We start from the raw sequence: 27,950 nt of genomic DNA on the forward strand, positions 1-27,950 counted from the left end.
AGACAGTAAGTGATATAGTAGGTTAATTTGGTAGCGCTATTAACAGCTTTATGTTACTCATCCCAAAGAGTTCAACCCGTTACCACTCTCACCGTTGTAGTTGTGTACAGTGCATAGCCATTCAGAATGTAAATAAGCTCGTAGAATATCCAATTTTCAATCATAATACACAACAAGTCCCCAATCCGCATTGGGCTAGCGTGGGGACTATAGCCCGAGCCCTCTCGCACATGAGAGGAGGCCTGTGCCCAGCAGTGGGACGTATATAGGCTGAATTATATTATATTATATAATACACAACAAATCCTATTTGCTGTAACCATTTTAATTTTTCTTTGATATTCGCTACGATATTGGTAGTCTTACCCCAGAGAGTATTCTAAAATATTTTTGGGCCTAAGCCCATACTTTAACCAGCCTATAATGTGGTTTTATTTTATTACATGTACAATAATTAGGGCCAGTATGGTAAGAACATGACCTTTATCAATTCAATGCCTGCAATACAGCAAAAATAATACTAGGATTTTTCCTCTTGGAGGTATCATTATTACGAGTATCATGTTGAAATTATGTACCATCATGCAAGATGTATATAGATTTAAGGCTTTCACCTGAATATACTTACTTGGCCTTTAGTTTCATGCATATTAAAAACATAAAGTGACTGATTAAAATCTTAAACAAGATCTGTATTATTGGCACTAAAAGCTCGTCAATTTCAGTTAGTGAGCTACAATTTAGTCTTGAAAACTCTGCCAGGAGAGTGCCCTCCCGCTTGGTTCTTTGTATCGTCTGGTATTTCACATATTACAATGTCTGCGTTCCTGATAAGCCAAGGTTAGGCCTGTGCGTAGATGATAGATTTACGTTCGCTAAAGTGTTTTAATAAATTACAATTCGCATAATTTAACACATATAAGTAATAGCCATTCTAACTGGTAGTCCCAGCTTTGTCCACAAATATACTCGTACCTTATTTCAGGATTACCTACTTGTACTACCTGGTGCAAGCTCAAGGAAGCGCGAGATGTATGGACATAACTATTTATCTTACCAAGGATATGTTATTGACTGACGGGTTAGATAGTAAGGTCAAAGACCTTCGTTAAAATAATCAGTATTTAATCATTTGGCATTAAGTAGCCTTCCTATTTTTATGTTTTTGAAGAAAAACTAATGTTACATTACTTTAAACGAGATTTGAGAACTATATATACTTAAGTAGGTAATTCAACCTGTGGCATGCCCATGCCCAATGGCGCAGACTTGTCTAGCATTTACATTGTATCAACGGTGATATAAAGCAATTCTAATGTTATCTCAGTGAACTCACTGATTCTCACATATATATTTTGTAACATACAGTATACAATACAGAAACTTTGTCTTGTACATTATTGTTGCCAAAAACTGAATACTTATGGGAATAATTTCATAGGACACCAATTAATGAACATTGGTATAGAAATAACCTTCGAGGTTGCTTGCCTTTTTTACTACGTCGATGGCAAACAAGCATACGGCCCGCCTGATGGTAAGCAGTCTCCGTAGCCTATGTACGCCTGCTTAATTCCACCCGGGAAATTTGTAATGTTTTATATTGAATATCATAACCACGCAGTCTTTTAAAGTAGATTCGAACCAATAGGTAAATGTATGTATCTCAACTCAACCCTTAAGGGTTTGTATCCGTTATCCAAAAAAGCACTTTTGGCTATTAACAAGAAGTCGTCCCGACATCTAGGACATATATTTTAACGAGATTAATAACCGAAATGGCTTTCTTTCATTTGGACTGCGATGATGAGTTGCATTGAGCTATGATTATATACCAGTTGTGGGTCATAAACATTTTATTAAGTCCTTCACGTCTTTCCTGTAGACAACGCAACGTTAACGGAGTTCAAGCCACGCTATGCTGCTGCAATCTTGTTATGCTGCTACGGGCGGGATACATTTTTCCCAACCTTTGTTGTGTTTGACCCAAATGGGGTTAAATGATGAATGGCCAAGAACCTTGAACCAGTCCAGGGTAATATATTTATATCTTTAAACCATTAGAACTATGTAGCGGCGGGGCGGCCGGTTGATTAAGGCAATTCAAAACAAATTTAAAATTTTTAATTCAACGATCAGTATCATGAACTCTAGATTATCAAGATTATTAGCATGACTGAATGGGCCACGTATGAAGTATGAACCACTTATGGTGATTTTTAATATTACTCACCGGAAAGCCAGTTAACACATTCAGTGCCAGCGTGAGCTACGCGTTACGAGCGAAGTTGATAACGCGAGAAAACAGTATGTCTCGCAAAGCGCCTACTAAAAAGAAATACGCCTAGCGGGTCGCTGGCAGTGAGTGTGTCAAGGCTTATTTTATCTTTTTAGGGTTTTATGGTCTTCCTGGGCCAGTCTCATGTTTAGTGGGGTGTGTTTTCGCAGCCAAACGATAGTAAAAATTATTTCTCGAATGCCTTGCGTAGGATTTTTATGTGCAAATAAATGATTATGAATTATTATTGTGAATTAGGCGGAGATTTACATGGGAGTTGAAATCTTGGCTTATAGAAATAGATACATGTTAAGTAGGTACTTGTATCATAATTGCTTTGTAGTACCAATATTTGATTAATGATACCTTGAACCAATTGATACCCGCTTGCGCAGCAGGCAAATGGATGTTGCACGCCTTGCGCAGGCATGTTGTATGATCTTAATATACTTTTATCTAATAACAGTATCAAAACCATGTCTGACTTTTAGCCCCAGTGTCTAATCATTTTCACACGCCTTGCGCAGGCGGGAAAGGTCTTGGCGTTTGGAACCATGTTCATTGTATTAAGTATACTGGTCTTACAGTAGCCATTTTGCTTCATCTGCTAGCGTAGCAGGATAATGAAAATCGCACACCTTGCGCAGGCGGCAGGTCTTCAGCTGGCTAAATAGTAATATTCACTCGCCTTACGCAGGCGGGAAATATTAGGTACGTTATGTATGTATGCTTAACAGCACATATTTATATTTTAATAAACCTTCTGCTAAGTAGCAGGATAGTTATTGTAGTAGGCCATGGCGGATATCCATAATAGGTACCGGTAGTATAGGTACAATAAGTTACGCAATGGTAGTAAATTTCTCCACACCTTGCGCAGGTGGGAAAGGTTACAGTATGCTAATTTAACATAATGCAATATTGTTCAACTCTGCTTACGCAGCAGGATATGTGTTATGCCTTGTGCAGGCAGCGGCGGTCTGTAACCACCCGACCTCCCAGTCTCAATTACGTTCTTAAGTCATGAAAAGATACTTCGAACCTCCTTTTCTCACAAGGGTTATAGTTATAGCAAAGGGGTAAATAGTGCCCCTCCTGTATGCAGTTATACATGTCAAAACTAAAATTTTATACGTATATAAATATAATAAAACTCCTTAAACGAAATTCAAAATAACACAACTGAATGGGGATATGTCAGTTTTACATCCAAGAGTTTCACTTTTAAATCCCTTGCTTTAACTAGAAGGCACTTTTAGCAGTTGCACTATTTATTATTACGTACAAATACCTTAATTGAAAATAAAATTCACAAAGATATTGACGGTACTGTGCATCCAAAATTGGTATTATTAAGAAAAAACTTTCCAAAGGATATAAACAAAAAGATCGAAAAGGAGGTTTTCGATGTAGGTTTGTTAGTTACCTTTCGTCCCTCAGAGCGGAAATAGAAGCCCCGCGACAGCGGGGCTTCGTCGACTTTAAGGCGGATAGGACCCTAATTTGGTAGCCAGCATGATACTAGAGTAACTTTACTGTTTAATGGTACCCATGGCAATACCAAACATGGTATTTCTTTAATGGCCTCTTATTCTAGCTTAATTTAGGCGTTTTAGCCCCAGCTCTCAAGCATTCTAAAATTGGGGGTACTTCCAAATCCAGCCTTTATTGTGATATTTCGATTTAAATGCAAACTAAAATAATTTGTATCACAGCAGCACAGTACCAGAAAATCCGGAAATGCACGGAAAATATCAGGTCATATATATCTTACGATCATTATTATTGTAATTACCCTAAGGTTACTTAATGCAAAATCACAAGTTGATTAGCATAAACTACGACGTCACAGAGCGCGTCTTTTTAGTTATTCCTAAGTTAGGCAGTTCTATACTGTAATAGGAACCGCTATAACCTCCCTTTCGGAGGACAATAAAACTGTGGCCTATAAACTGCCATTCACATTTACACTTTTTCAAGGACCTGCTCCGTGCTTAAAATGATTCGATTCGCTGTAAACAAAATAAAATAAGAATCGCTTACTTACGCGACAGCTTCGCTGCGCTCGCGATGTGAATCGATGAGGTGTCAGCTTTGCTAAACACATTGACGAACACAAGCTGTCCATCAAATCATTGAAGTAATATTAACAATCGAACGGTAAAACCGTTAACAATACTTTTAATTAGTACTTACAAAAAATTCTAATAATCTAAGGATTTCTAAGAATTTTTTGCAGTGAACCGAACGTTCCGACAAACAGAACGCCAATGAAGAGCTCCGCGGCCGCGGGCCACGGGCGCCTGGTGGAGGGGGTTAAAACTTGAAATACAAGTACAAAGGGGGTAGGTGTCAGCCTATAGTGAACCGCTACGTCATCTGTCAAACAGCATCGCACTCTCAAATATTAAATAGGCTTCAAATAACGGTACAGAAGCTTAATTGCAATTAATGTTCGGCCAACACTGTTTAGCACTGTAATGTATAGAGTCAAAACTCTACGTAATATATTTATGACATGGTGCCTTAGGATACTAATTAATATGTCCACTACATGAAAAGAGTAATATCTACAGGGTCTTTTACCTTTCAATGCATTTAGAGTTTTGGATGGTTTTGGGAAATAACTTCTTTTTATATGCAAAGTACCAAATTATTAGAATACCTAATACACTTTGCTTTTATGCTTAATGCCAATTACTCAAAGTTCCGTCTGCAGTTTTGTGAAATGTATTTTTTTTATACCCAAAGTACTAAATTCTTAGAAAGCCAAACAAACACAAGTCTGGTGGCCCAAATTGTCTATAACACGGATATTAGTAAGTTCTAGATGAATAAAAACTTGACCCATTTGTTTGTTTTTATAAAATAACATACCTAGCAACAAAATTACTTAGGCTAAGCTAGTAAAATTATTGTCATCCAGATGTTTAAGAAGGTTTTTGGCAGTTAGAACATTACATAATCAAAAAAGTGAGCTTTTTCAATAGATTTTTGAAAAGCTCACTTTATAAATTATCCAAAACTAGTGAAATTTTGTAGCTTTTGTATGATTGAGAGATGTTAGTACTCAAAATTAAATGAATATTTATTTATCGCGGTTGTAAATAAGACACAAATAAAATGAATAGTTACAAAGTGGGCTACGGAAAAAAAATTTACGTGTTTACAAATAACTACAAACGATAATAGAAAGTTGATCTACTTTCAGACAATTTTTTCACACGTTCTACATGTTTTCTTCACAAAAAAATTGTTTTATTCATACTAGATTAATATCTAAACAGAATAAGGAAAAAAAAATCTAAATCTAAGTTAAAACAACACGGATCACTTACCTTGGTAAAACGAAATTCTTTTGGCAGCTTAGGATCATGTTATTCACAAGGAAGGTTTTTTGTAAACTATAGGTCAAAACATAAACACTTCTCATGCATTGTATTAAAATTTAATTATAGTTTTTGTTCACTTCCCACGATAATCACTATGCACATTCCGCTAAAAGCTTAGCTAAGTATTTTGGTTAAGTTATTCTAAAAACTTTCAGTCAAGTTCACGTCAAAAGTTCATACATAGTGGCGCCATCTAGTTTGCGGTATGCGTACTATCTGTGAAAGCTCGATTCATAGTATGATAGTTATAGGTGCGTTCAAAACGGACGTGTTCATTTTAAATTCGTTTAAATGTTATATTGTTGTTTGAGTTGTTGATTAAAATTCTGTTGTGTTAAATAATGTCTTATTACGAAGTTTTTATCCGTTAAATGCGCATTGCTAAGATATCCATGCGGAAGTTTCAATCGGGTACTGAAAAAAAAAAAAACTTTTATTAAGAATACAAATTAATACTCGAAATGCTTGTGATGTGACCCAACTTTATTAATCTTATTATTCGGTCGTTGAAAAGTATTTTAGGAATTTACTTATATTGTATTATAGTCATGCTATAATTTAGATTTTCTCCTTCAACTGAGATATTAAAATGGCTGAACGTACCCCGGACAATGCCTTGTGCAAGCGTCGAGTTGCCTGAGAAAGTCGGGCAGCGCAAATTCCAGGGAGACCTTCTCCGCGGCTAGAATCCTAATCAGGTGGATCGGGTCGATGCTCATGGCCGAAATATTGCAGATTTTTCCCTGTGAAGATTATGTTAGACATTTCATTATATGAGAAGCGGTTAAATATACCTAGTTGTAGTTAAAAATAAAAATATTTTAAGAGTAAACCAGGAGTAAACACGTTGAGATGCCTAATTTACAGACGTTGAGAAGGACTAACTTACCAGAATTTGTAAATATTTACTGCTCCAAACAAGTTCGTTTCAATGCCACTTCTTTTTATAATATAGGAGGCAAACGAGCAGATGAATCGGCTGATGGTAAGCAATTACTGATGCCTATTGGACACCCGCAACACTAGAGGGGTTGGAAGTGCGTTGCCGCCGTAAACGGTAAACACACCGCAAGCAAATACCGGTTATCGCAAAACGTGGTCATACGCATAAATACCATCTAGGTCAGTGGTGGGCAAAGTACGGCCCGCAGGTCAACTCCGGCTCGCGCAAGGCTTTCATCCGGCCCGCCGCCGGTCCTTCGAAATAATTAGTATATGGCTCGCGCCATAACGGTTTCAAATCAAAATACATTTATTCTGCAGTTGTGGCCCTCTTCGGATTTTTTAAAATTTTCTGGGCCCCCATGAAGAAAGTTTTTTGGAGCAGCTTCTTCAGCTTTACATAGCTCAAGTCCGGTCGTGTATGGAGTATTGCAGTCACCTTTGGGATGGATCCGCCAAGTATCAGCTAGCCACCCTAGATTCTATAGACAAACGCGCTAGGAAGCTTATTGGAGATGCGAAACTGGTAGAGGCTAGACTGCAGAGCCTAGAACACCGTAGAAAGGTAGCCTGTTTATCGGTATTCTACAGGATACATTTCGGGGAGTGTGCGATGGGATTACATAATCTTATCCCCCCATCTCCGTTCTGCCACCGTGGGACTAGACGCGGACTTGCGTTTCACCCTTACGTCGTTACTTTACCACTGATTCGCACTAAACGCTACGCATCCAGCTTTATCATGCGTACGGCTAAGGAGTGGAATTCACTTCCTGCAAATCTATTCCCAGTCCACTATAACTTGGACCTTTTTAAATCGAGAGTGAATAGACATCTTTTAGGTAAGCATGTTCCATCCTAGACTACATCGGCACTTTCCATCAGGTGAGATTGTGGTCAAATGCTTACCTTTTCGGAATAAAAAAAAAAAAAAAAAGTTTGCTCACCAACTGATAGGTACTCGTATAAAGAATTTAAGGCTGTCAAAAGTACGTGAGGCAGTCATAGTGGAACATGTGTGAATGTGGAGTAGACGAAGGTGACATGATGATTTTTATGCGGATCTCTTAAGTTTAAAAGTTTCTTTTCCTACTCACATTTTCGAGTTGTTGCAAATTAAGGATAGGGACACTTTGGTGGCCCTAGTCTCTTTCTGTAATCTTAACAAATTAAAGATTTAATTTCAATTGGCTCATTTATTCCTAGTTACTTATATATTGTACTAATGTTTTGATTTTTCTTTACATCTAAATTTACTGTCGTTCCTACATTCTCATTTGGATTAGCAACCTTGTGTTTGATAAAATCAAGCCATATTAATCAATCAATCAACAGTAAGCCATATTAAAAAAAAAAAAAAAAAAAAGTGGAACAAATGCAACCCAACGCAGGGGTACTTGCATGAGGGTGCTGATGTGATGCCGGGCGGTCTCCAAGGCGGTAATCAGGCTCTTGGTGGTGAAGCCACGTCGACCCAGCATCGGTTAAAGCTCGGTGAAACTTGGTTGTGAGGCCAGATCGATCCAGAGCTGGTTGAAGCTCGGTGGTGTTGATACATTTTCTATACCTACCTGGATAAGGGTGCTGATGTGATGCCGTGCGGTCTCCAGGGCAGTAACCAGGCTCTTGGTGGTGAGCACGCTCAGATCGCCGACCCAGCGCACACAACGCCGGTAGTGCATCAGCTCGGTGGGACCATGACACAACATTTTCCGTGACCAGGATGCTTGTGTTGCCTGCAAAATTAGACTTTGAACTTTTATTTATATATCTAAACTTCAATCACCAATCACACAAAATACAACAATGTACAAATCGTGGACTTAATGCCATTAAATTGCTTAGATATTCGCCGATGCCTTGACTGGTTGACGTAGGTAATCGTAGGGCTAAACAGCGATAGAGACTTTGACAGATAACGAACCTGGTTATTTACATATGTAAACCTGGATATTTCGGTGAATCAGCGCTGCTATCTTTTTTGCTGAATTATTTTGGAACTTTACCTCTTTCACATCCTTAAGAAAATACATAGCCTTAGCATGGAAACCACGGTACATGGCTAAGAGATGGTTCCGTATATGCAGTACCAAGTCTCTTTGTGTAGGCACTTCGTAGGGGCCAATATTAGCCGGGGTTTCTTCCTCAGGGCATGAGAAGGGAATGGGCGGTATTGTGTAGGATGGTTGCGTAACGCTCTGAAAGGAAAATACACCAATTTCGACTATATTTAAACCCACCACGTACCGTAAAATGGGGTGAGTAGGGATTACGAGGAAGTTGGGTTATGAATGGGGTGAGGAGGTGTGACAGAGGGGTGAGTTGTTTTTTACAGGCTACTGCTACGTAAATTATATATTTTAATAACAAATAAAGCTATCATAATGTTCATAATCCGAAAGTGTCGATCCAACAATTTTCATAACTCACCTTGTAGTAGGACATCCCTCCTCACCCCTACTGTGGGGTGAGCTGAGATTTCCTACTATTTCGTATTTATCTTTAAAGTTATCAAATGGAACTACACAAAAACATAAAAAAAAAACTAAAATTCAAACGACCGGAACATTTATTATGTATAAAAATCAGTTGCCACATGTGAAAATAAAGTTTTATCGAGGTTTGAATGTCAGTTTTGTCCCTACTCACCCCATTTTACGGTATATAAGCTTTAAGGCGAAATAAATATAGATAGACGAAGAATCTCTATGAACACGGAATATCTGAATTTTTAAAGCGACTACAGAGATTCTGTCAGGATCTGAATTTCTAGAAAAAATCAGTTGGAGTGTGATGAACCTTAGCTGACATCTATCCTCCAGATATCCAATGGGAAACCAGCAACAAAACAATATGAATTTGGAATTTATGCAAGGTGGGCACCAGGATTCACGTCTAAAAGCGTAGTATGTACAGAAGTAGATAGAGCAAAAGATAAAGAAGTTTAAAAATTTTAATTCAATTTTCTTAAAAAAATAAAGAAAAAGAGTAGGTCTATGAAATTTCAACTTGCTTTATCTTATTAAAAGCAGGAGGCAAATTTGAACTTACATTTTTAAGTCAAAATGATGTTATGCCAACATGTAGGTAGATCAAGTATGTACGAGCGAAATACACTCACGACAGGTAACAACAATATGACATATTTAATTCTGATATCAAAATAGAAGTTCTATTTTACTTAGGTACCTATTTTTTTTTAATAAAAATAAATTTACCTCACTATACTTAGTTGTTCTGTTTGGAGTTGCGGGTAAAGAATTATTAAGCATGTTTTGGTATTCCCCTCCATTACCCGACTGCCGAAGGGGTATGTTTTCGTGTGTTGTTTCATTGCTAGGCATTATATTTGTATTATTACCGGATATGACTTTAAAGGATTGTATTGTTGTTGTTATATTGTCATTAATGTGTTGGTCGTTGTGGATGGATCCATCTGTACAGTCAGCGTTCGCGATGCATGCCTGGAATAATTATATCAAAAAATATAATTAGACAGTTGGTGTTCTTTGAATTATTGGTGTCACTCCATTATAGGGATGCTTACCATATGTTATTCTCAGTTTCCTTTATTTAACATTCTGATATCGTTAGCATCTTTACTTACATCTCTACTTAATACCTACGAAATTTTATTTTAGGGTAAAGGATAACTCACGGTAGACAGTCACTTTCTATGACGGCGGGGGCCCATTTCTCGAACGCTATTAGTCTAATATTATTAGTGTGTTGCCATGGTAACTCATACGAGTTGACAGTTCGTGGACTAATAATATTAGTCTAATACCGTTCGAGAAATAGGCCCTTGATTGGTGATCACGTGGTGTTTACATGCAAGTCAACTTTAAGGCATGGTTGAATGAATTTTCAATATACTGTAGACTCCGGTGATTATTTAAGGGATGTTGCATAATTAGAATATGTTTTTTTTTTTTTTTTTTTATAACGATAGGCAAGCGTTTGACCACGATCTCACCTGATGGTAAGTGATGATGCAGTGTATCTTTTATATATGTAAATATATAAAAGATATTGAGCAAATATTCGCTGCTTGGAAGTATCCCGCGCATCACAAGGGTAAGTTCGGGGGCCCATTTCTCGAACGGTATTAGACTAGTATTATTAGCCGACGAACTGTCAAGTTGTATGGGTTACCATGGCAACACACTAATAATATTAGACTAATACCGTTCGAGAAATGGGCCCCTGGTTGTGCTATTAGTAGGGCAGCGGGCTGGTATCCTTGAGTCGCGAGTTCGTATCTTTTCCAGAAGGTATTGAATTTTCAACGCTCTATTAAAATAAAAAAAGATCTTAGGCGGTTTGGTAGCTAATTAGCTTCATGTAAAGCCAGAGCACACCGCACGTGGCACGTGTACTTGCGCATTCGCTATTAAAGTTTGTGCCGTGCACACATACCTACGTCACGCAAGCGGTGTGCCGTCTCTGATAAGGATCTTTATAATACAACGCGCACGTTCACGTGCACGTTAACGCTCACGCATCCGATCTAAGTATGCACAGGCATGTAAAGTTCTTGGAATTGAAAGTTTTAAGTAGGACTTTATGAGTATAACTTACCGTAGCATTTTCGATTCTCTCAATCTCTCTGCGAGTCACGAAGTCTTTGCCGTTAGTATCAATTTCCGGCAGCTCCACATCGATGTTTTCGTCAAACAAATCGAATATTTCGATCGATGTCACGCTCTCGCAGAAGCACAGCTTGGTGATGAGTATTGCCAGATCTAGAGATGGATATCTATAGACAGACTAAGCTAAGTTGGCAGCAATCCTTTAGTATATTGACAACCAAATTAGCTTGAACCCTAAATTGATCAATAACTAATAGGCAAACTTTGGCCATAGGTATAATACATATTGGTTATCAAATAAATAAGGATGTGTTCCGATATATTTGGTCAGTTTTCACACTTACTAATTTAATACTGACTGTACCTATACTATTGTTGGTTTCTAATATGAAACTCTTTAAGTAACATAACCACTAATGGGGAAAGTAAATTTAAACTTACACAGAAGCATGTCGGACCGTTTACTGAAATCCGGCGCGGCGCGGCGCGGGCACGCGCGCGTGTTACGCGACACATTTGTACCTACCCGTCGCTATTGGTGAACCCATGAAACTGTACCACAGAATAGGTAATAGGAAAATAATAGGAAACTATACCACAATACAATTCTGCACAGACTTTTCAAGGAAAATATCAGTGTGTGCAACGTACTCGTAAAACTTTAGGCGAACTCTAATTGGCACGTGGTTGGGCGCCATTCATTTATTAGGTGAGACCATTTTTTTGCAAGTATTTGACCCTCTCCCACCCCTATGTAAGAAAAACCACTACAGGTCAACGGATGTAATAACACTAGTAATAACAGAATGCACACAACTCGCAGTGCAGCGCAGGACCGAGGATTAGTTGAGATTCGCAGCAGGGACTATCTTAGCGCACGCTTTATGAGTTTTAATGAGTTTTAAATGTTGCGAAGTTTTTGCTAGTATAGCGTTTAGTATGATGCTTTTCTTTTTTCTTTCGTATCGTATGCAGGCATGGAATCCTTCACTATTGGTGGTCCGGCACATACTAGGCCAGTTTTTAATCATTGTCCAAAAATGTTCGTAGGAATATTGTTTTGCCGACTACAGATAATAATATAAGTAATAACTATAATTAGTCCTTTACTCTTTTTTATCAGTATAGTACAGTACACTTGTTTTTCAACCTTTGACCGCGACCCCCGATTCTCCGCGGTTTGTAATCTGTATCTACCTGTTGTTTTTATTTTTACTTTAGGTTAATAGAGTTAGACCAAGCTAAGTTGGCAGCGATGTAAATAGCCCAGACTTCTGTGTATAGTTTATGTTTCCGATTCTGGCCACAGGATGGCAGATCTTCAAACGCGCACGGCCCCTATGCCTCTCGCGTCAAATGACGGTCCCTAATGTTAATGCCATCTTACCGGGCACTACCTAAAAGTTATGGCGCCATCGCTCGAAACGATGCTGCTATACTTACCTTTGGCCTTTAGATGGCGAGGAAAAGGATAAGGATCAAAGTCAAATGGCGTTCTAAAAGTTTTAATTATGCGTCGAAAGATGACAGTAAATTTACGCCGCTACAAAGACAATACACCTCTATTTCAAATTCTCTTTGGTCCATATAAAAATGAACCATCATTCGACGCGAGAGGTATAAATGATGTTTATTTAGTCACCTGCAATATTTTACGGGATGAATATATATGTCATATTGAGTAACTTTTACTATAGGACTAACCCCGAAATCGCGAAAAATTATTTGCTGTTTCATACATTTTGGCTGTCTGACCGTGACATTTTCTATGAGAGAATAAATTTTTTTCGCGATTTTGTCATTGGTCCTATTGTAAAAGTTGTTCAGTATAATCAATATATTCAGCCCGTAAATTATTACAGGTGACTACATAAACATCTTGTAGTGGCAGGATTAGTGTTCAGTCTCAGTGTGTCTAGTTATAGCCAATTGTTCTCCAGTGTTGTTTGGTCAACAAGCGATAAGGCCTGCATTCATGCGCGCAACTTGAAACCATTTCTGTTCAGGAAACCGTATTAATAAGCTGAATATAACTCAAATGGAATAAGAAATATCTCGTTCCCTAAACGCTTTGCTACTAAAGGTGCCAACTGATGAACAGTCCGCCGGACTATGGAAGGCAGAGGCAAGGAACACAATCTCCATATACCAAAAAGTTTCCGCCAAAAAACCATAAATAGGTGGCGTTACAATACCTAGAATACTTGAGAAAAAAATCTAATCATAGACAGCGCACTTCACTCTTCAATAACGCCTAGGTTCTTAGCTAGGTACTCTCCCGCTACTCTGGAGAGATTTAGATCTAATATTTATAGCTGGACACTTTTGCAACAGTTTTGCCTAAGGAGATTCTGTTCCTTGCCTCTACCTTCCATACCGCCGGATGGTATCGGCCTGTCAGTTAGAACAAAAAGTTGACAGTTCCGTCCGTTATTTTAGACTACTCTATAACGTATATAAATATAAATCAAATCGGAACCAGACAGTTGGGTACCTTTCCTTGTGAGTTTGGCCCGACATGCTCTTTTCCGATCTTTAGTTAAACTTATTGGTATTCTAATATTTTGAGAACACCCAACCCCTAAAAAGTACCTATAGAGCAAAGATAGATTAAACGGCCCCCTATGTTCGTGATTTTATAAAATACAACGCAATAAAACCATATAGCACCCGTACCCCTAGTGTAAATAAATTCGATTTTGAAACGTGACGTACGCGTTTGCGTTTAGTCTCATTTTGTATTGGATTTAGAAAGAGCGCGCCAAGCGGGACGTTTTGGAAATTCAAAATCCTATACAAAATGAGACTTAACGCAAACGCGTTCGTCACGTTATGATGTCGATAAAATTTACACTAGGGGTACTGTATAGTAGCTGTAATCTCACTCCAATCTCGCCGTAATCTGTCGCGACAACCTCGTTACGTTAACCGACCCGTTAGAATTAACCGCTTGATTATACCCTTACAGGGTGACTTGTGGCAGGGGCAAAAATAGGGGAACAGGTCAAACGTCTTTATATTCAGAATACTTACACAAAAGACACAAGTAGTTATGACTCCAGAAAAGGCAGTAAAGGGTTTTTTATTTTCCATTAAATTGCCTTGATCCTTTTAACCATTTATAGGGCAAAGGTCTTAAAAATTTCCACTCTGTAACATCATCGACCGACGACCGGTTTGGCCTCGTGGGTAGTGACCCTGCCTATGAAGCCGATGGTCCCGGGTTCAAATCCTGGTAAGGGCATTTATTCGTGTGATGAGCATGGATATTTGTTCCCGAGTCATGGGTGTTTTCTATGTATTTAAGTATTTATAAATAATTATATATTATATATATCGTCGTCTAAGTACCCTCAACACAAGCCTTATTGAGCTTACTGTGGGACTTAGTCAATTTGTGTAATAATGTCATATATATATATTAGACAACCGGTTTGGCTTTGTGGGTAGTGACCCTGCCTACGAAGCTGATGGTCCCGGTTCAAATCCTGGTAAGGGCATTTATTCGTGTGATGAGCATGGATATTTGTTCCCGAGCCTTATTGAGTTTACTGTGGGACTTAGTCAATTTGTGTAATAATGTCCTATAATATAATTTCCTATAATAATTATCATCTTTTTGTATTATTTTCTTGTACAGAATTTTGAGGATTATTGAGGTTTTTTTTCAGTCTTGCCCGTTTAGTTGGGTCATACACATTTTTTTGCAAACTCGTTCGCGTCTTTTCTGTAGACATCGCAAAGTTAAGGGAACCTAAAGCTAATTTTTACGCGGTACCTTTACAGGCGGGATACATTTCTTCAGTGCTGCTGAAGACTCAAATAAGAATAACCGGCCAAGAGCATGTCGTGCCACGCTCAGTGTAGGGTTCCGTAGTTACTCTTCCGTCACAATAAGCCAAACTGGAGCTTAAAGTATAGTAAATTGTTAACCAAGGGATGAAACGGTACCTTTCACCCGAGTTAAACAAATAGGCAAATTTGCATAATCAGTACCTAATTAAAGTCTTTTTACTATGAAGGGAAAACTTTTTGCGATAACTCAAAAACAGCTAAACTGATCATGTCCGCTATAGTTTTCATTTAATGTTTTTCTTAAGCTCTACTTCCACGATTTTTTTCATATTTTTTGGACCTATGGTTCAAAAGTTAGAGGGGGGGGGGACACATTTTTTTTTTCTTTCGGAGCGATTATCCCCGAATATATTCACTTTATCAAAAAATGTTTTTTGAAAACCCCTATTAGTTTTGAAAGACCTTTCCAACGATACCCCACACTCTAGGGTTGAAGCGAAAAAAAAATTTCACCCCCACTTTACGTGTAGGGGAGGTACACTAAAAAAAATTGAATTTTTAGATTTTATTGTACGACTTTGTCGGTTTTGTTGATTTATATATCCATTCCAAATTTCAGCTTTCTAGCACTAACGACCACGGAGCAAAGCCTCGGACAGACAGACAGACAGACAGACAGACAGACGGACATGGCGAAACTATAAGGGTTCCTAGTTGACTACGGAACCCTAAAAACGGGATATCTATGTACCAGAGTCGTTCACTTTGATTTTATTGTCTACAGAAGTGACCTTTTTCTAAAATGTGTTTGACCCACGTATAGGATTAAGGATGACTCAACGCTAGAACGGTCCAGGTCCGGGCTGAGATTTTGTTCGTTCTTCGTGTCTTCGTTTTCTATCAAAAAGCCACTCCCAAGCTTTAGTGATCACGTGATGGTTTCTTTAGAAATCGAAATGTCGGACGTCTCGGCCCGGGCCCGGACTCTTCAAACCCTGGCCCGCGGGCCAAATCCGGCTTGCGAGGCGTTCCTATCCAGCCCGCGGGAGGTTGCCAAACGGATCCCAAACTCCAGGTGTTCAGCATGCATTTAGAGTGGAACTGTTCCTAACAGCAGCAAATAGATCCCCCGGCGCAAAAACCCATGGTGTCCCGCGCGAAAGTTTTAGAGATGCAATATGGCCCTCGGGTAAAAAAGTTTGGAGACCCCTGTTTTAAGGGGACTCTTACAGTATACCTTTTAAATTAGCTGCTTTTGAAATATCAGTCAATGTATACGCTGAATTTAAAATAAATATTGGTACCTAAGCTAAGTGCCTACCTACATTTTTGTAGTGTTTTTGTACTATTAAGATAATAGTCAAAGGTTATCATGAATTTAATAAACAACACAGTGACATTTGCAATTAATAAACGAAAGTTTTACGTAGATAAGATTCAAATTTAATGTTCGATGAAATATTTTTTGATTTGAACCGACTTCAAATCAGGAGGAGATTACGAGTAGGTATGTTACCTCAGAAGTACTCAGAACTCCGTCATTTATGAACCGATTTATAATATTTTTATATGTAAAAGCCTAGCATAGCCTAGTCTAGCATTTAGTCTCAAGTTGGTCCTATTTGTTTCATAGCATTTAGTCTCAAGTTGGTCCTATTTCATACATTCAGGCTGTATATGTATATAGGTCATACTGTGCAACTTTTACAATGGGACTGACCTGATCAGATCTAGACCTTGAAACTTCAAACGCCGGGTGCGTTTATAGTGAGAACAAACACATAAAATTAAAAAATGGAAAAATAAAATTAATATCAAAAATTCGTATTCTTCCAGCAATATATCTAGTTTCGGCGCCTTATTCGTACAGGTTTCAACGGTACTCCTTTCAGCCAAATCTACTTTGAATTTGTTCATCCAGCTTCTACCCAAAATTTGTTCGACATCCATATCAATTATGTATAGTTTTCCATACAATATTATTCCTTATGATTCCTTTTATATGCGCTAGCAACTAATATGCTTGAAGTCGGTTCCCGTGTAAATGGTGGGCATTATGCTTTGATTGCCACATTTTAAAAACAACAAACCAATTTGATGGCTTTGGAAAATCAATTTGAGTTGTTCACAATTTGTAAAATTTATTAAAATATTGCGTTTATCGGGCGAAACTAATTTATACGTATTTATACATAAATGAAATGAAATTGTATCGTTCTTTATTTGCGTAGGTACAGGTACATGATTCCGAGTTCATATTAAATTAAATATATTCGTTGTTATCGTATATAATAGATTAGTATACAATTTTTCATTCGAAAAAAAAAACAAAAAAAAAACAAACTAATCCACATTATTCTTCTGTTACTTACTGATAATATTAATAATATATTAGTGATATCAAAATTGCAGTTTATAGTCGTATAAACAAAATGAAAACACAATCGCAATGTCAAGGCGAGTGAAAGCATCTCAGCGGGAATTGTTTATGAAGATAACAGAAGAACAGGAGTATGATGACTACATGGTCACGGAAAAGGACGGCGATGGCTCCAGCATCATGTCGTCTCTCTCCTTCGTGACTCTCCGCGCAAAAGGGAAAAAAGGCATGAAGCTCTTCGCAAAATCTGCCGCGTGGAGCGCAAACACACGATTGAATAACCCTATTCTTTGTCCGTATAGCGTTGAGCTGTGCTTCTACGAAACATTGTGGAAACAATACGAGAAGTTAGAAGAAATATGTAGTGTCCCAAAGGAACATAGATTCCGTAAGCCGAAACTATATGGAAGTAGCTACGAATATCTAAACGAAACTCTGGTGATAGAAGATTTGGTTGCGAAAGGTTATGAAGAAACCGACAGACAGAAATCTGCGGATTTCGAGTATATGTCAACGGGTGTCGCTTTGATGGCGCAGTTTCATGCTCTTTCCATAGCTTACTCTCAGTACAACCCAGAAGCTTTTAAGCAAACCAGCGAATATTTGACGATGGACGTATCTAAACTAGAAACGTGGTTTGCAAGCGTTTCGCCTAAAATGCTGGCCAATGCGTTCTCATCCGCAGTAAAACATAGAGAAAAACTTAAAAACTACTTTCAGAAACCGAAGAGATTTCACCAACTATTTATGAGTTATTACCGAAGGAGGAACGACAACGTTTTGATTCACGGGGATTTCAAGCCAAGCAACTTAATGCATAGACGTAGAAATGGGAAATTAGAGTTAGTTGTCCTCGACTTTCAGTTGGTTCACGATGCAAATGCTGTGGTCGATCTTATGTACTTCATTTATACTGCTACAGACGAGTCATTTCGCCGTGCCCATTACCAAGAGTTACTGGATCTGTACTATGAGAAGCTGAAGGCGTCCTTACGTAGACTACGCGTTGACCCAGAGCAGGTAAAAAATAACAGATTGAGATCGGTTCACCTGATAAAGAATTATCCCTGAAAACCCAACATACATAACATTATTTTTCTCTGTCGCTAATGTCGTTATACTCTTTGCAGACTGTCGAGGTCAACAGTTAATATTAGCAAAGAGAATTCGAAATAGAGGTGTATTGTCCAAGAAAACTTTGTAGCGACCTAAATACACAGCTATCTTTCGACACATAATTAAAACTTTTAGAACGCCACTTGACTTTGATCCTTATTCTATCACGGATATGTGTTCAATTTATTAAAAATCAAAAAGTGGCGCCACCTCATAGATCAAAGGCCAAAGGTATAAAAGAATCGTTTCGAGCGATGGCGCCATAACCTTTAGGTAGTGCCCAGTAAGATGGCGCCTCTTTTTATTTAACAAATTGAATACATATCAGTGAAAGAATAAGGATCAAAGTCAAATGGCGTTCTAAAAGTTTTAATAATGTGTCGAAAGATGGCAGTAAATTTACTATGGCTACAAAGTTTTCTTTGACAATCCACCTCTATTTAATTTTTTTTTATATCAGGCATATATATGTTGCTTGCCATACAATTTCTCGCCAGGTCATTCTGGAAAATTCCTTGACGGGTCTTTCCATAACAGATTAACATGCAGATTGCATGAAATTAGGTTGCGTAAATTAGTTAGCCGATAGATGGCGCTGTACATAAATACTTGGTCAGCAATCTTTCTTGTTTCAGATATACCCGAAGAATACTTACAGATCGCGTTTGGAAGAGTGTGCAATGTTGGGGCTAGCTATAGGCGTCGCGAATCTGCCTATGGTGTTGGTGGATAAGGACAAAATCCCTGCTTTCAATGAGGATGCAGATCTAGACGATTTTGCGGTGGAGGGTAACGACCTTTTTAAAGAGCGTTTTAATGGTATACTAAATAACTACGTAGAGTGGGGACTGCTGTGAGAAGAGTTAACATAACTTTAGAGCTATTGTCGGCAATTCTCCCCGTCATTGGTCAACGTCACCAACATTTATTACCTATACATTTTCGTATTAAATATGTGCACTCTCTCTTATTTTCTTAACGTTTTTGCCATCTTTCTTAATTCTAGAAAAATAGTGTGATTTCAGAAATGTTGCATTTCAAATGTTCAAATCACATCAGCTGGTAAAAGCTCTCTTGACTGTTCAAAAACTGATGAGAAAGTTATAAGCTGATGCAAATTTTAGTTGTTTCCTTATGTTGTTTCACTCGGGGGCAAAATTTGTTTTTGGGATCTTTCGCTTCCTTGGGTATCAATATTAGCACGAGCGGTAAAACAACAACGTTGCTCCCTTGTAAACAAATAACTCTTGTGAATGTCTTTTTAAACTGAAAATTGTTAAATTAAATAAAAATTTCTAGGCTCACAAAATACACCTCTTTAACTCAAATTTTAATAACAATAACTGATAGTTATTGAGTAAAATGGCTGTGATATACGGACGGACGAACATGACGAACTATGAGGATTCCGTTTGTGCCATTTAATAAACGAGAAATAACAAGAAGTCAATTTAAATTGGTCTCATTTATGGCGAATTTAGGAGCCTAACCCAATGATATTATGCCCAAGATACATTCTGCGCATATTCTGGCCGAACACTATCAGCAACAAGGATCTATGGAATCGATGCCACCAAGTCCCGGTCAAGCAAGAAATCGCTCACAGGAAGTGGAAGTGGATAGGGCGCACCCTTCGAAGACCAGAGGACTACACAGCCAGGATCGCGTTCAAGTGGAGGCCGCATGGTAGCTGGCGACAGGGTTGGCCGGCGCACACATATCACCGCACCGTCGACGCCGAGCTGCGGGCAGCCGGACTGAGTTGGAGGGACGCGAAGCGCGAGGCACAGGACAGGAGCGGATAGCGACGTCTTTCGAAGGCCCTCTGTACCAATGGGGTACCATAGGACGACAACTAGGAGCACAAAAATACTTCCATATTTAACTTAGACCTACGAAGAAATCTGTTATTTTTGATAAATTTTCGCATGCTCATCATACTCGTTGTTAAACATAAGCTAGTCTCTTTCTGTTTCGGTGTGCTCGGAGCTCGTTAACACGTGCAAGTTCTCGCTTGCTTAGGCAGGACTAAAGGCAACTTGTACAATTTGTACAAGGTAAGCGCTTCAATTTTAGAACGCCTGTAACTTATATTATTATAACTTATATGTGGCAAACAAGGGGTGTAGGGGGGAGTAGTTACGCGGGTTCAGGTGCGCGGCGCTGGGCCTGCAGGCTTACTCCCTCAAGTCTATCATACGCGTCCCCGTCGTCTATGGCTATGCCGCCGCAAGCCATGGACGAACCAATCCCACTTGTGGGGTGGGTCGCACACCCTGGTAATGCTGGTGGTCGGTCGGGCGTCGCACGTTCCATCTGCCCCGGACCACCAGTAGCCGAGTATGAAGGCGACGTCGTAACTCACGAGGGCCTAAAAACCCGAATGGGGTATGACACACTCTGGAGTTTCCCGTAGAACATGGCTAGCAATTTGGTTTCGATCAAATTGCCAGCTATGTTTTACGGATCTCCCGGTTCCGCTTAGGGTGTAGGTGACTTAGGCGGACTACACTCACCTACCTCCGTTTGTCCTGCGCAGTAGAGCGCCGTCAGCGGGGATGCAGGTCCTAGGGGCCGAGGCTCGCAGGGGGTCGGGGTTAGTTATTCCCTGTGGGCCAATATGCCCTTTTTGGTCCGAATTTCCGGCGAAACGGTGGCCCTGCAACTAGCCACCGCGTTCCGTACGGTCGAGGTGGTAGGGTCCGCAGGCGAGGTGTGGGGAGGGGCGTCCTCTGGAAGGTATATGAATACCTTTCATATTTGAAGAGTTCCCTCGATTCCTCATGGACCCCATCGTCAGAACTCGAACTTGACAAAAATTTGTCTTGAAAATCTAATTTACTTAATAAACACAGCGAAAAGGAGAAATCGCCAAACGTATACTATGCGTCGTTGAAGAGTTCCATTCTGATCATCATCAGCAGTTCCACTTCATCAAATATCACTTTTTTAAATGTAAATGCTTGATTTGTCAAAGAAAATACCAAAATCACTATATATATATATGCCTTTCATATTAGAAGAGTTCCCTCGATTCCTCATGGACCCCATCGTCAGAACTCGAACTTGACAAAAATTCGTCTTGAAAATATAATTTACTTAATAAACACAGCGAAGAGGAGAAATCGCCAAACGTGTACTATGCGTAGTTGAAGAGTTCCATTCAGATCATCATCAGCAATTCCACTTCATCAAATGTCACTTTTGTATGTAAATGCTTGATTTGTTACAGAAAATACAAAAATCACTATATGTATGCCTTTCACATTTGAAGAGTTCCCTCGATTCCTCATGGATCCCATCATCAGAACTGAGTTTTAAGAAAAACGGTATGATATTATGGACCAATCTGTATATATATAAATTCAAACAAAAAAATAATTTGAAATGACGGAGTTATGGAGTAACAAACATTAAAAAAAAACATACAACCGAATTGATAACCTTTTGAAATCTTGAAGTCGGTTAAAAAATGACTTGACACTGATTTCAAACATATCAGTTGCTAGCGCACATAACACATGTAAGGGATAAAATTTTATTTTGAAACAGTACATTTAGGGTTTGGCCCTTGGTTTTGCCATGTCCGTCTGTCCGTCCGTCCGCGGCTTCGCTCCGTGATCGTTAGTACTAGAAAGTTGCAATTCGGTATACTTACTTAGATCCATAAATTATGCATGACGACAGAACGGTAAAATAAAAACCACAAAAAAAACCATACAAAATATCTTTGGATATCGTTGGATAGGTCTTTCAATGAAAACTATAGCGAACAAGATCATAGAAGGAATATTTTAGGCGTGGTGCGGGTGAATTCAATCCTTTGATACCTATGGAAGTCTTACATGGGCGATCTCCGAATGCCGTTGGGCCGCCGCGCCGCGCCGCGTCGCATTCGCGAGTCATAGCTCACGTAAGCCGCTGCATAAGCGAAGCTGCCGCTTTCCGGCTCCGTAGAACAGAAAAATAGTATGTTACACACCTCGGTCAGCAAATAAGACAGCATCAGATCACATGTAATTATCGGTCGAGGCGAAGCAGAGGAGACGTTTCTTACTTTACTGCCCTAGGTATCTACTAATGTTTGAAAAATCTCCCAAATCGCCAAGTTTCTCGCGTACCCACCACTATTGACCAGACAACGGTATACGGATAACGGTACGGTATGGCCATGCATACTTTCTCGCGTCCAAAACGCCGAGTTTCCAGCGTACCCATCACCATTGGTCAGACAACGGTCCACCTACTCTACCTAGGGTATGGGCATGCATACTTTCTTGCATCCAAAACCCCCATTGTCAGCCACGTGCTGTAGTGTATGTTTTTAAACAATTAATCTTATCTGTTCTTATCATTAAGACTAATAAGTATATGAGTTACACCCCTTGTTTACTATAATACAGACAATGCAAATCCAACTACAAATACAGTTATGCATCAACCATAGTAAAACAAAACAAAAGTATGCTAACGTTGTATTATGGTATGAAAGGTTTAGTTCTATTTTTGTGAATTACATCTAAATTTCTACAATTCTTTCTATGGAATAATTTAAAATATCTTTACCGCTTTTAGGTTCCATGCAATTTTTAACAATTACATATAAGGGCACCACTATGAACAGCAGATTTTCTAGTAAAATTAACAAAATAAATAATTATAAATAAAATACTGTTTTTTCTTCTTCAACCTAGCGGTTTCCTACTAAATCTTCTCCACTTTGCCCGGTCTTCGGCATCCTCAGGTGTGAGATTGTTCCCTCCCATGTCCGATGTCACGACGTCCAGCTAGCGCTTCAGGCCTACCGCGGCCGCGTGATCTAGGGCCTTGGACAGTGAGGTTGAGGCATCTATTTCCGACGTAGTTTACTGGTTCCTGCAGCTTATCCGCTACGTCACGGATTCCGAGGCTGCCACGGACGTGTTCGTTACGTATGCGATCTAATCGCATAACGCCACACATCCATAGCAACGTCACCATCTCGGTGACTTGAAGCTGCTGGACATGTCTTCCGAGGACAGGCCAGGTCTCGTTACCATATAGTAGGACTGGGCGGATGATACTCTTGTACACAAGGCCCTTTAGCTTCACCGGTACCCTGGGGTCGCAGATGACACCGGCTACTTCTCGCCATTTTGCCCAAGCATCACTTATTCGGGCTTGGACGTCGTGATCGATTTCACCAGATTCGTGCAACACGGAACCAAGGTATTTGAATTTATCCGTTTTCACGACAAATTCCTCTCCTACCTTTATGGGGTCGGGGTCCATGCCACATGCCATGTACTCGGTCTTCGCAACGTTTAGTTTCAGACCGCTGTTCTCTAGCGCACCCTTCCATTGGTTCACTTTATGCTCAGTTAGCACTTTATGGTCATCAGCGTACATCATAAGCCACGGAGATGGTTCATGGACTTTCGCCGAAACAACAACTTCAACATTATTATTATCTAAAAATAACTTCAAATTCTTTGCTGGAAAACCCTGAATATTCTGGTGAATAATACGGCGAACATTATAACTTCATACACATGCAGTGGGTAGTGCGTCATACTATGTATTTTTAATGAAAACTCGAACATGATCGGTCCAGCTGGTTTTGCGTTATTGCAAATAGTCTTCTCTTCTTTGTAAAAAGATATACAAAACGCTGCGAATGTACTCCCTTATCTTGTAATGTACATGATACTTACTAATAGCCCTCGTTTAGTCTATTCTGACAGAATAGTAACTACGGAACCCTAGACTGAGCATGGCCCGACATTAAATAAAAGTAAACAAAATCTACCCTCAAATAGGAGCCATTTGAGGGCAGATTTTGTTCATAAGCCAGTTTAGGGTAGATGAAAACATTACATGATCAAATAATGTAATAGTACATTACGATACAAATGCGAAAAATAGGAAATTCGAAACGAGTGGCGACAAATTAAAACACGATCGAAGGGAGTGTTTTAAATCGACACGAGTTGCGAATTACCTATTCGCACATGTATCGTACAACGTTTTACAGTACATATGGCCCTTTAAATGTTCGACACAGTAACGTAATATGCTAATTTTAGTGCGGTAAAGTAACACCATATGTACTGTAAAATATATTAAAGACAGGTCGTTCAGTGACAGATCCAGGCGGTGTTCTATTTGGTTGGTTAACCAATAAATGTTATAACTATCTGAAAATGTACAATTCGTTTTTTAGGGTTTCGTAGTCAACTAGGAACCCTAAAAAAAAGTTTTTGAGTTATCGCAAAAAGTTTTCCCTTCATAGTAAAAAGACTTACTTTAATTAGGTACTCATTATGCAAATTTGCCTATTTGTTTAACTCGGGTGAAAGGTACCGTTTCATCCCTTGGTTAACAATGTACCATACTTTAAGCTCCAGTTTAGCTTATTGTGACGGAAGAGTAACTACGGAACCCTACACTGAGCGTGGCCCGAAATGCTCTTGGCCGGTTTTTTTACTTTTATTTAAATACCTAAAGATACAGAGTATAGGAATATTAAGAGGGAAGTATACCACGTGATCATACATACAAAACATACAAAAAGTGAAAACGTTTTCCACTTCTAAATATTTTTCATTCTCCATGATTTTATAGTATGTTATTGATACAATGGAAAACTAGGTTTTCCTTTTTTTTTAAATTTGCAAAACAGTTTTATTTGTTAAAAAGCTAAACCTATAAATCTAGAATATAGTATGCTGAAGCGATCGCCATAAAAATCTAAGTGAATTGTTAAGATTTAGTTAGTGGAAAACGTTTTCTCCCGAAATGGAATTTCATAGAAAAAGTACCGTTATTTCGCTAGGATCGGAAAGCTATTCCCTCTTAATTAAAACAACCAGTTGTCAATGTTTTTGCAACACAAATATGGACTAGTCAATATTGTGATCTCAGATGTTATTACGTTAAGTATTATATAGTGTGTTGTTCAATTACAAACATAATATGTGCGCAATAAATAGAGTTATCGCTAGGGTTGCCATAATTTTTCGGAACTGATACGGGACAATGGGTTAGGGAGGCGTGTGGGGGACAGGGGACGGACTTTGTATCTTTCAGGTAAACAAACTGGTAAAAACAGACATGAGTGTGACGGTTTAAATACTCTACAGCGGTATTGATATAGTAACCACCCCTATAATGGGTATAGACAAATCCTGGTAAATATTATTCAAATTATTATTCAAAGCCCACTGCTGCTGTGTCCCACTGCTGGGCCAAGGTCTCCCCCCTCTTTTTACATTCGTCTCTGTTTTGTGCAGCGAACGAAAAAAACATAGAAGACTAACGTCAAACGAAATATCAGCGTAAAAGTGGCCCCACTATTAAAACACGCAATAATAATAACGGACCAATAGCAACTTGTCAAAGTTCAGGTCTTGTTTTCGCCGACGAAACTTCATTTGTATGTATGTATGTATGTATATACTTTATTGTACATAGAAATAAAAACACGAAAAACACAGTTACAGAGTAAATTAAATACAACAAAGGCGAACTTATCCCTGTATGGGATCTCTTCCAGTTAACCTTTGAGGAAATGAGTAAAACAGAAGTAACGGTGAATGAATGACAAACACAAACAAAAGTGTACAATCACTGAAATTAATGAAATGCACGTTTTGAATACACATTGATACAAATATACATAGATAGAAAAATAACCATAAAATAATGCATACATATATATATAAATAAAAATAAATAAATATTCAATATATAATATAAATAAATATGAATTCGAACCAGAAAAGTAAAGGAAATTAAAAAAGTAGAAGTACTCCAAAGAACTAGGAAGTCGTAACCGTAACCAAAGTATCGGAAAGCCACAATTTTTTAAGCTTCTCCTTGAGTGATGCTACAGATTGGGATTGCCTCACGGACACCGGAATCTCGTTCCATAACTTGACGGCATGGACAGTAAAGGATTTCTTGTATGTGCGCGTCGTATTGGAAGGAATCGTGAGTAAAAGATTGGTGCTTGATCGAAGGCGATGACCACTACCAGCAGCTAAATAACTAAACCTTTCGGAAAGGTAAGGTGGCGAAGCAGGATTAAATAGAACATTGAAAAGCAATGATAGGACATGCACATCTCGTCGACGACGAATCGGAAGCCAGCCAAGCTGAGATCGAAACTGGGATACATGATCAAACTTACGTAGGCCGAAAATGTATCGAATACAAATATTTTGCAATCGCTCGAGTTTGTCCAGTAACTCCTCACTAAGGTCCAAGACAGCAGTATCAGCGTAATCTAACAACGGGAGTAAAAGTGAACATGCGAGAGTTATTTTGGTTTGAAGAGGAAGGAAATTTTGAAGACGCCTTAGTGAGTGGAGAGACGCAAAAAGTTTATTGCTAATGTCAGAAACATGAGCTGACCAGGACAAGGTTTGATCAATGATGATACCCAAGTTCTTAACTGTAGAAGAAAAAGGGATAATTGTTCCATCAAAACGCACTTTGGGAACCACCATCTCTGACAATTTGGACACATTTGACCATGATTAGCCAATTTAAACCACCCGAACTACGATTGGTCTATAATAAAATGAGGCGCTGTGATTGGCTGTAGCGCAGCTCTAGGTAGACGGTTTCATGCAAAATATGTAGACTAGTTTTAAATGCAATATTTTTTTATGATAATTTATTATTTTATTTTAAAGGCTTCTTATTTGTTCGTTTATTGCACGTGTTTAAAGGCAATTAAGCCTTCGAACCAATTAATACATTGTGTCGTTCATCTTATAGGGCACCTGCGACGTTTAGTTAGGTGGCACAGAAATATGTCAGATGTAAATGAATGTAAATTGGAATTTTGGATTTTACTCTGATCAAGATGAAAACCGATATCTGAGGATCCGAGAGGCCTTTTATTTACGAATTTGAGAACAAAATAAAAAAAAAATGCCGCGAGTTGAATTTTAGAATTTTTCATCCGATCAAGGTGAAAATCCATATCTGAGGACCCGAGCGGCCCTTCATTATGATTCTAAAGTCATATTTGGTAAAAGCACCCTCCATTTTGAATGAAACGCCCGATATCTTGAATATCGCCATTTTTGCTCTTATCATGATCATCATTCATCATATAAAAGCAAACACGGAGAAATTTAAGATGTCGGGCGTTTTTGCCAAATTTGACTTCAGAATCATAATGAAGGGTCACTGGGATCCTTAGATATCGAAATCAAAATGCAGAAATCCAAGATGGCGGGCGTTGGTTTAATTTTGACCTCGTATTCATTGTAAAGGACCTCTAGGATCCTCAGATATCGATTTTCATCTTGATCAGAGCAAACATGCAGAAATTCGTATTGAACACGTCGTCATAGGAACAGTTTATATGGGAATAGTACATTACTATAGAGGACGGGAAACGAAGGGTTGCAGGCCAAGTAGATATAGACGGCCGAGCGTAGCGAGGTCGAATAGGGATATGC

At 38.8% G+C, this 27,950-nt stretch overlaps 5 protein-coding genes across 7 annotated transcripts in view; 2 read left to right on the forward strand and 3 right to left on the reverse strand.

Annotated features, from left to right (window-relative positions):
* Positions 1 to 5,128, forward strand: part of LOC133530145 (protein SREK1IP1-like) — an 11,410-nt gene extending 6,282 nt beyond the window's left edge. The window contains exon 4 of the mRNA XM_061868002.1: positions 4,716 to 5,128. The gene's annotated coding sequence lies outside the window, so the exon portion shown is untranslated. The remainder of the gene's footprint in view (positions 1 to 4,715) is intronic.
* Positions 1 to 5,754, reverse strand: part of LOC133530141 (uncharacterized) — a 26,715-nt gene extending 20,961 nt beyond the window's left edge. For both annotated transcript variants that reach the window (XM_061867994.1, XM_061867993.1), the window contains exon 1: positions 5,617 to 5,754. The gene's annotated coding sequence lies outside the window, so the exon portion shown is untranslated. The remainder of the gene's footprint in view (positions 1 to 5,616) is intronic.
* LOC133530144 (uncharacterized) lies at positions 5,700 to 12,278 on the reverse strand. Of its 2 annotated transcripts, XM_061868000.1 has the most exons (7): positions 11,646 to 12,278; positions 11,194 to 11,357; positions 9,831 to 10,076; positions 8,619 to 8,810; positions 8,184 to 8,348; positions 6,274 to 6,413; positions 5,700 to 6,084 (listed from the first exon to the last, which is right to left on the reverse strand). In XM_061868000.1, exons 1-7 carry the CDS (start codon positions 11,653 to 11,655, stop codon positions 5,958 to 5,960), a joined length of 1,044 nt encoding a protein of 347 aa, XP_061723984.1. In that variant the 5' UTR covers positions 11,656 to 12,278; the 3' UTR covers positions 5,700 to 5,957. The 2 variants fall into 2 exon arrangements, with proteins under 2 accessions (XP_061723984.1, XP_061723985.1); XM_061868001.1 differs by lacking the exons at positions 11,194 to 11,357; positions 11,646 to 12,278 and adding an exon at positions 10,160 to 10,711.
* A 4,944-nt stretch (positions 12,279 to 17,222) lies between these two features.
* Positions 17,223 to 19,927, forward strand: LOC133530234 (uncharacterized). The gene is made up of 2 exons (XM_061868102.1): positions 17,223 to 18,399; positions 19,131 to 19,927. Exons 1-2 carry the CDS (start codon positions 17,449 to 17,451, stop codon positions 19,350 to 19,352), a joined length of 1,173 nt encoding a protein of 390 aa, XP_061724086.1. The 5' UTR covers positions 17,223 to 17,448; the 3' UTR covers positions 19,353 to 19,927.
* A 2,725-nt stretch (positions 19,928 to 22,652) lies between these two features.
* Positions 22,653 to 23,979, reverse strand: LOC133530439 (uncharacterized). Its single transcript, XM_061868350.1, has one exon. The coding sequence runs from the start codon at positions 23,884 to 23,886 to the stop codon at positions 23,236 to 23,238; it is 651 nt and encodes a 216-aa protein (XP_061724334.1). The 5' UTR covers positions 23,887 to 23,979; the 3' UTR covers positions 22,653 to 23,235.
* Between the last annotated feature and the right edge of the window lie 3,971 nt (positions 23,980 to 27,950).

Source organism: Cydia pomonella, chromosome 22 (assembly GCF_033807575.1).
Source record: "Cydia pomonella isolate Wapato2018A chromosome 22, ilCydPomo1, whole genome shotgun sequence".
Lineage (NCBI taxonomy): Eukaryota > Metazoa > Arthropoda > Insecta > Lepidoptera > Tortricidae > Cydia > Cydia pomonella.

Excerpts from the sequence above, each read along its gene's own strand:
- LOC133530144 (XM_061868000.1), bottom strand. Across the intron at positions 8,349-8,618 it reads TTCTTAAGGATGTGAAAGAG|GCAACACAAGCATCCTGGTC; the intron begins GTAAAGTTCCAA and ends CTAATTTTGCAG. Across the intron at positions 6,414-8,183 it reads ACATCAGCACCCTTATCCAG|GGAAAAATCTGCAATATTTC; the intron begins GTAGGTATAGAA and ends TAATCTTCACAG.
- LOC133530234 (XM_061868102.1), top strand. The coding sequence starts at position 17,449 with ATGTCAAGGCGAGTGAAAGCATCTCAGCGGGAATTGTTTATGAAGATA. Across the intron at positions 18,400-19,130 it reads TACGCGTTGACCCAGAGCAG|ATATACCCGAAGAATACTTA; the intron begins GTAAAAAATAAC and ends TTCTTGTTTCAG.
- LOC133530439 (XM_061868350.1), bottom strand. The coding sequence starts at position 23,886 with ATGATGTACGCTGATGACCATAAAGTGCTAACTGAGCATAAAGTGAAC.